This window comes from Nicotiana tabacum, chromosome 1 (assembly GCF_000715075.1).
Source record: "Nicotiana tabacum cultivar K326 chromosome 1, ASM71507v2, whole genome shotgun sequence".
In the NCBI taxonomy this organism is placed as follows: Eukaryota; Viridiplantae; Streptophyta; class Magnoliopsida; order Solanales; family Solanaceae; genus Nicotiana; species Nicotiana tabacum.
The window spans coordinates 13,548,554-13,557,416 of NC_134080.1; the positions used below are offsets into that span (position 1 = coordinate 13,548,554).

Consider the following 8,863-nt stretch of genomic DNA (forward strand, 5'->3'; position numbering starts at 1 on the left):
AAACTTAAAAAACAACCCAAAACTATATTCATGTCCAAACACAACTCTAAATTTCAAATATCTTTTTCACTTTAAAAAAAATTCACCTTTTTTTGGAATTTTAAAATTCTTATGTCCAAACGCCCGCTTAATTTTACCTATCTATAATCATCTTCATTTTTTATTTTCAAAAAGAATTGTCTGTAATATTGTCTTTTTTTCAAAAATACAAAAAACAGTCATTATTTTTCTCCAAGTTCACTCTTGCTATTTTTATTAGTAAACTGCCAATAACATGATGGATTTAATAAAAGCATAACTAATAACTATACAGATACGTTTATAATTAATTAAGCTACTAAATGTGTACTTTAAAATATGAATTTAAATTTGTTCTTCTTGCCAATGTAGTCAAATTTTATCATAATTATCCAGTCAACCTTTGCATTAATTATCCATTTCATTTTTTCAATCTAATCCAACTACTATTACTAATAATCTATACCTCCCATTAGGGGTGTTCATAAGAATCCGAAAACCCGAACCAAACCGAAAACCAAATCAAACCGACCAAAAAAATCGATACTTTTTGGTTTGGTATATAGGAGGGAAAGAAAAAACACAACAAAAGTACACCAACATATATATGTAAAAGTCACCGTCCATTCCACATATATACATATTCCCTTCAACTCCAGCTGTCTGTAGCTTTCCACTTTCTGTTTCTCTCTTTAATACCCACAATCACAATTTCTTGTTTTTGTTTTATAAACCAGTTGCCAAGAATTGAACTTTCTGTAATTTTAAGCCAAACCCAACATGGGTTCTGCTTTTTCTTTCTTGATTTCATCAACTGAGCCAATTAATCCTAGTCTTGGTGATTTGCCAGAGAGTTGTGTGGCTTCAGTTCTTGTATATATGGACCCTCTTGAGATCTGTAAATTGTCTAAGCTTAACAGGGCTTTCAGGGGAGCTTCTTCTGCTGATTTTGTGTGGGAATCTAAGTTGCCCCTTAATTATGCCTCTATTATTCAAAGGGTCCAAAATTTTCCGAACAATTTGTGTAAAAGAGACATTTATGCTAGGCTTTGTCGACCCAATTCATTTGATGGTGGTACAAAGGTCCAATCTTTATCCCTCTTTTGCTAAATCTTCATTTTAAAGATGTTAATTGTGTGCCCAATTTTTTCATTAACTGGGAAATTAGTTGTACTAATGAGGTGGTGTTATTTTAGTAGTTTTATTTATGAAAATTTGAGATGTAATCTAAAGGCACATAATTTGTATACCCTATTTATGAAGAATTTTATTGGCAAAGATCACTTTTAGTACTTTGTCGAAATTATTTACATGTAGCCGCAAAAGTAGCCACACGGAGTATATAAAATTTGTATAATTTTTTGTATATAACATACAAAAATGCATTTATATATACCCAAAAAATATATCCTTTTTTCCGCTATTGTTTTGAGAGCGTGGCATTTTTTTGAATTTCATTAGCTTTTTCCTTGTGTTCCTCTGGATTTTTCCTGAAAAGAAAAATTACTATCATTTCTGTACTAGTTTGGTATTGAGGCGTTGTTGTTAAGGTGGTAGTATTAGATTTGAGTAGTAACTTAAAGGCTAGTTGTAGTATTAAATACTTGAGAAGTAATGTAAAGGCTAATAATTTGTTTGAGGGTGGAAAATGAGTTTGATGGTTTTTGGGATTTGTGCAGAGAGTTTGGTTAGATAAGAGTACTGGAAGAGTTTGTATGTCTATATCTTCAAGTGGCTTGGCGATAACGGGCATTGATGATCGGAGATATTGGAGTCGGATTGAAACTGATGAATCAAGGTGAGGTTTTGAGATTGCTTTGCTTGATGTATAGTTATGGTAGAATGAATGTTTGTATTTGTGTGGTTATTGATTTATGTGTTTCTAGACTTGCCGAGCAACTCCAAGTGAAATAAAAAAAAAAGGATCCTTGTAGGGAACCTTTTTGTGATTGAATCCTCCCAATAAAAGGTTTTTGTTACATGAATTTTCTTGTCTAGCTTGTGATATTCTTTCTTAAGAAGTTTCAAGCGTGTGAATTGCAGTTGTTTAATGTAGTCTTATCTTTTTAAATTCTCATTTCTATGATGTAATTAGTCTGTTAGATGCCAGGATGACATTTCATCCTCCTATTCTGTAGGAGTTTTCATTCTAGAAAATTACCAAAATTAGTTGAAGAAGCATGGATAAGTGTGTCTTTACCCTGTAGATTATTTTTGTTTCTTTACTTGTTCTGAATAATCCTTGGGACATTTAGTGCTTGATATATTTGAGGGGGCAGTCGTGTTTTCTTTCTTAATAGTATTATCCTTGCAATCTAATTGTGAGTTAGGAGTTTCCAAATTGTCGTCATTGTTGAACATTTCTTCTTAGCTCATTATTTACTGATGCAGGTGAGACTTTTGTTTAAAAAAAAAAAAGAATTCAAATTTCCTCACTGCTCGTTAATCCAAATGGTTTACCTAGCAATTCCAATCAGGACCACTCTTTAACATTAGTATGCGGGCTTTGAGGTGGTGGGGTTGGGGGAGGAGAGCAGAGACCAAATTATACCTATTACCTCATAAAACCTTATAGAAGCCCATTTATCGTTCTAGATTGCTATTCCCTCTGTTTCAATTTAGATGATGTAGTTTGACTTGACACAAAGTTTAAGGGAAAAAAAAATACTTTTGAAACATATGGTTCTAAAAGCTTAAAAGGCAAAAGCTTTGTGGGGTCATGGCATTTGTCTTGCTATAAAAGCTTTCATTAAGGGTAAAGTTGATGAAATGAAAAGTTTAAAGTAGAATTGTTGCCAAATATAGAAATGTGTCATTCTTTTCGGAACAGACTAATAAGGAAAATGCGTCATTTAAATTGAAACGGGGGATAATGATTTAAGGTTCCTCGTATTGCCCCATAATTAACCAAAAAGAAGAGGTTGTATTTGGAATGCACATAAATGATTGAGCTTTAGGGGATAACTGTGAAGTGGGTGAGCACCATGAGATTTCTGGTTCAAATCTCAGTGGAGGCAAAAACACTAGGTGATTTCTTCCTATCTGTCCAAGCCTTGATGGACAAAGTTACGTGATATTTGTTGCTGGTGGGAGGTGGCAGGTATCCGTGGAATTAGTCGAGGCGAGCGCAAGCTGGCCCGGACACCATAGTTATAAAAAAAAAAAAAGATTGAGCTTTAGGGAAATTTCATGCTCTAGCTCTACATGGGGTCATGGCCTTTTTGAGATGTCTTGGTGCCTGAATGACTGCTTCGAGGATCTCTGTAGCTCATTCTTGAAAGTAAAAGCAAAGGAAAATGAATAATTATCTGCATTTCTTACTCATGTTCTTGTTCTAATACTGGCTAATCACTGGTATGCTTGTACTGCGCCTGTATGTTCTCATTCTATCGCTATAATCTTGAAAAGCTAGTACATGCTCAGACTGAATATTTATTGATTTCTTTTCCTGTCTGTCCACGCAGATTCAAGTCCGTTGCATATCTCCAACAAATCTGGTGGTTCGAAGTTGACGGAGAAGTTGACTTCCCACTCCCTGTTGGGTCCTATAGCATATTCTTTAGACTGCAATTAGGACGTGCCTCTCGGAGATTTGGACGTAGGATCTGCAACTCCGAGCACGTCCACGGGTGGGATAAAAAGCCCGTGCGCTTTCAGCTCTCAACATCAGAGGGTCAACAAGCTACAACCCAATGTTACTTGAATGAACCTGGAACGTGGAAGTACCACCATGTAGGTGACTTTGTTGTTACAGGTTCGGTTACACCCATGAAAGTTAAATATTCTATGACTCAGATCGATTGCACACACACTAAAGGTGGACTTTGTGTAGATTCTGTAGTGATATGTCCAGTAGAATTTGCAGAGAGGTTGAAGCAACGTTTTTGATTTGCTGATGTCTCTAGAGGAAGTGTTTAAGAGTTTAGTTATAGTACTATCCATAGTTCTGGAGTTTTTAGTTTTGAGTGATAATCATCTGAGACTGAGGCAATTTCTGTATATGTCAACGACGGGCTTTTTATCCGTTTAGTGTAGTGAGTTCTTAGGTCAAGTTGTCTCCGTGTGACCTATAGGTTACGAGTTCAAGCCGTAGCCACTAATGCATGCATTAGGGTAGGCTGTCTACATCATACCCTTTGGAGTGCGGCCCTTCTCCCCACCCTGCATAATGCAGGATGCTTTATGTATCGGACTGCTCTTTAGTGCAGTGAGTTCTTAGGATCTGTTACATTAGTTACTTACTTTTCTCTATCTCCAGTTCTAGTTAATGTCAAGAACCAACAATTGCATCTTGCTACACTGAAATGTAGTGCGGTGTATATATAATTTTTTCCTTTTTCTTTTGTCCTTTTACTGCTTGATGCTTCTGTCTTATATTATGTTTATGCGCTTTGCTCTATGTCTCAAGATAATTGGTAATCTGGATTAGTGGATCAATATAAATTTATTCGCAAGCTCGTTCTCTGCCTAAATGAGATCCTATTTTCCAGAACATATTCAGTTGCTTAAGAAGTGAACTGAAAATCCCTTCTCTTTTGTACTCAATGCAAACTTATTATTTTTGTTGTTGTTGTAAATGAAATAAATCCTTAGCCGAGGGTCTATTGGAAACAACCTCTCTATCTCCACATGGTAGGGGTAAAGTTTGCGTACGCACTACCCTCCCCAGACCTCACGGTGTGGGATAATACTGGGTATGTTGTTGTTGTTGCAAACTTATTATTTTAACATCTTAGAGTTGCCTCCATTTGACCTATCGGTTACCGGTTCGAATCATGGAATTATCCAATGTTTGTGTCAGGATAGACTGTTTACATTATACCCAAAGGGGTGCGGTTCTTTTCCGGATCCTGCATGAAAGGTCATGTTATATTATTTGAGGTGCGATTCTTTCCTGGACCTTGCATGAATGACATATGTGAATGTGAGATACTTTGTGTATCGAATTATCCTTTTTTGTTACGCAAAAAGGTAAAAGTTGTTCTAGAACAATGATATGATGCCTTTTCATGGTGAAATTGTCGGCGTGGACACAACTTGACTTTCTTTTCTCTTTCTGGAACCACATAGGTTTCAAAATTGGATCTCTGGGTGGGAATATTAATAAACACCAAAAGATATTTAACAAGAAGGGGAACTTATAGCCTAACCTCTTGTTTCCTACTTTAAGAATGGATAACCCCATCCCTATACACACGTTGCCTATTTTTCTATCACTATGAAAGCATATAAATTAAGAGGACCACTCCTAACACATATACCATTGTAACTTGTATGAAATTGAAATATGACCACAATAGTTATGGTGGCATGGGATATGATTCCTTTAGAAAAAAATCCTGCTAGAGAGCGAATATCCTTTAGTGGGCCTTAAACTGCGTAATATTCCCGGGGATATATATAGGAAGGTGTGGAGGTCGACGATTAAGATTGTGGGTTATTAGGTAGTCACGCGTTTTCTTTCTCCATATCAGTAATATTAGTAGTATGCTCGTTTTATCTCATTCTTAGATTTCTATTACTATTTGTTGTTGTTTGCTTCAGTTATCTTTTTTTTTTTTTGCTGTTGTTACTGATTTTTTTTTTTCTTCATGGCTTCTCCACTACCATACCTCCTTTTCCTATTGTTGGATTATGCTATCAGAAACGGTCTTTCTACCTTCACAAGGTAGGAGTAACGTTTGCAACACACTATCTTTCTCAGGCTCCGCTTGTGAGATTTCACGGAGTGTATTGTTGTTGAATTAGTAGTCGGTGTCACATCGTGTTGGATATTAAAAAAATTAAAATGGGAGGATTCCTTCATTACGCCGTGAAATCTTTAAAAAATAGCCACAAAAAATTGTTGGCATATGTATAGCTTCAAGCAAAGGCCTTGAGAATGTGGACTATCAGATCAGAAAATGGGCCCAATGAAGTACCAAGTTTGAGCGTTAACGGGCTATCAAAGCATTAGTGCAAATATCGTAAAAATAGCACATGCTAGCCAGTTTTTGGGCTGGTCATTCAAAAATAGCTAGCGTTTGTAAAGTCATTGAAAAATAGTCACTATTTTGCTGCAATACGGAAGTTCCAACATAATATACTGGAGATCGGTGCACCTGTATATGAACTTCCAGTATATTATGCTAGAATTCCAACACGCGGAAAGTTCGAGCATAATATACTGGAGATTGGAGCACCTGTGTATGAACTTCCAGCATATTATGATGGACCTGTGTTCGAATTTTGAACATTATTTTTGTTCAGATTTATCTTTACATTAAAAGTGGCTAAATTTCAATTACGTTATACTGGAGATTGGAGCACCTGTGTATGAACTTCCAGCATATTATGATGGACCTGTGTTCGAATTTTGAACATTATTTTTGTTCAGATTTATCTTTACATTAAAAGTGGCTAAATTTCAATTACGTTATACTGGAGATTGGAGCACCTGTGTATGAACTTCCAGCATATTATGATGGACCTGTATTCGAATTTTGAACATTATTTTTGTTCAGATTTATCTTTACATTAAAAGTGGCTAAATTTCAATTACGTTTGAAACTGTGACTATTTTTGAATGACCACTTGTAAATCTGGCTATTTTTGAATTTCTCCCCAAATTTCAGAAATATTCACTTTTGTGGTTCCCTGGCTTTCTAAGGGAAAGAATAAGGAAGGGGCATTCGGTTCACGAACTAGTTATCCAGGAATCAAAATATAGAGATTGTTTATGCGATGAATAGTAACACAGGAATTGTATGCCGTATGCGGTTAACAATAAAGTTGAGTTTATTATGCAAGAATTGCTTACTATAAAGGATTTTTGGTCTTTAGTATTTGTATTCATATATTGCTAATACCCAACTCTTGTTCCATTTTCCTACATAAAAATAATATACAGTAATTTCAATAACTTATGCAGGTATTAGTAATGTGGAATTTAATGAAGTCAATCAAATGATGTATCGAATCTGTAAATGATACTACATTGTCTTCTACTTTGGGAACTCAAATGAAAATCTTGAGTCAAGAGAGTTGATATTATTAGAAATACTCAAATACACTAGTTCTATTTTAAGTTGTTAAGGGTAAAATATGCTATGCTAAGTGGCCGCTTAAGAGAGTGACACGTGGAACCTAATGCGGAGGAGTTAGAACCGAAGGCAATTATTCTGTTTGTCACCGGAAAGAATGACGCTCGTAAAGATGCAATAAATATCTTTCGCCCGATGACATTTAATGGAGAATATTCCACAGTATTTAGTGTGTTGCCCGTTACAGAGAACTTGTCATTTATGCTCACCATTATACCTTCATCAATGACCCTCATAATTGATATTAAAAAAAAAGGCATGATCCTAGGACCTGTTGAGTTTCTTTTTAATATAAAAAGGTACTAAAAAGAGGGTGCATGGGAAATGAAGGGAAATGAAAATTTTGAGTAAATTTTTTTAAGTTTCCCTCTCCTTTTAATGAGACATTGTCCCTCATTGGTAGAGGAAAAGGAGTTTGGTGGGTTTATATACAAATGCACTTCATGTAGCTCTTAAAGAGTTAGGAAGAAGGCAAGCTCCGCGCCGTCGTCGTCGCTCGATCGGCGTCGGCGTCGGCGTCGGCGTCGGCGTCGGCGTCGGTCAAATGATTGATTGATTAATTTTTTGGACTAAATTTATTTGTTTTCTTTCCTCTCAGAATTTCCATTCGACTTCTGAGTTTTCCTCCCTTGTTCTGCATTGTTTTAAAACTACAAACAAATCATCTGTAAGTGTGATTTGCTGCAGAACTTTGTATTCGCTGAAACATGGGGTTTGAAGTACCGCTACACCAGTGTGTAATTCGTTCTATCTTGGAAGGAAATAATCCATAACCTTGGGTACTAGGAGGGGATTAAATTCCTTAAGGAAATACTGTGAATTCAGTGGGCTCAAATTAATTTATGTTTTACTTATATTTACGTTTATAAGCTAACGTTCTAATTTCCAGAATCATTATTTACAAATACAGGCATAATAACAACAAGCTTAAGGAATTTAATAATTTTAATTTCTGTATTTGTGTTATTCTTATTATGATGGAAACTTAAAAACTTCGTGGTTTTGTGTACTCCCATTTGGAGAGTAAAGCCTTCGTGGCATTTTGTTGGAGATTAAAATCTACATGATTTTTTACTCCAGTTTTAAACGTTTATTAAATGTGTGTTTGTGTCATTTTTTTTCAGAAAAAAAAATGGCGAATAACGAAAATCGAGCTATTCCGATGATGACTGCCAACGCATCGACAAGTCGAACTATGGCGTTGGCACCGGCAGAGAAACCCGAAAAATTTTCTGGGATGGATTTCAAGCGCTGGCAGCAGAAGATGTTCTTCTACTTGACTACGTTATGTCTACAGAAGTTCATCAAGGAAGATGTTCCTGATCTTCCAGATGAAACTCCAGAGAATGAAAGCTTTCTCGTGATTGAGGCGTGGAAGCATTCTGACTTCTTGTGCAGGAATTATATTCTTAGCGGACTGGAGAATAATCTGTATAATGTCTACAGTGGCGTGGAGACGTCAAAAAAATTGTGGAATGCGCTTGAAAGAAATACAAAACTGAAGATGCCGGGATGAAAAAATTCGTCGTTGAAAAATTTTTGGACTACAAAATGGTAGATAGCAAGTCTGTTATTACCCAAGTTCAGGAATTGCAAGTAATTATTCATGATCTACTTGTTGAAGGTCTTGTCATCAATGAAGCATTCCAAGTAGCAGCAATAATTGAGAAGTTGCCTCTATTGTGGAAGGACTTCAAAAATTATTTGAAACACAAACGAAAGGAAATGTCCCTTGAAGATCTCATTGTTCGATTGAGAATCGA

At 35.8% G+C, this 8,863-nt stretch overlaps 1 protein-coding gene across 1 annotated transcript; it reads left to right on the plus strand.

Moving 5' to 3' along the window:
• Positions 1-609: 609 nt before the first annotated feature.
• On the plus strand, positions 610-4,366 carry LOC107793911 (F-box protein PP2-A12-like). The gene is made up of 3 exons (XM_016616361.2): positions 610-1,101; positions 1,698-1,816; positions 3,483-4,366. Exons 1-3 carry the CDS (start codon positions 799-801, stop codon positions 3,904-3,906), a joined length of 846 nt encoding a protein of 281 aa, XP_016471847.1. The 5' UTR covers positions 610-798; the 3' UTR covers positions 3,907-4,366.
• The last annotated feature ends 4,497 nt before the right edge of the window (positions 4,367-8,863 follow it).

Excerpts from the sequence above, each read along its gene's own strand:
- LOC107793911 (XM_016616361.2), top strand. The coding sequence starts at position 799 with ATGGGTTCTGCTTTTTCTTTCTTGATTTCATCAACTGAGCCAATTAAT. Across the intron at positions 1,102-1,697 it reads CATTTGATGGTGGTACAAAG|AGAGTTTGGTTAGATAAGAG; the intron begins GTCCAATCTTTA and ends GGATTTGTGCAG. Across the intron at positions 1,817-3,482 it reads ATTGAAACTGATGAATCAAG|ATTCAAGTCCGTTGCATATC; the intron begins GTGAGGTTTTGA and ends CTGTCCACGCAG.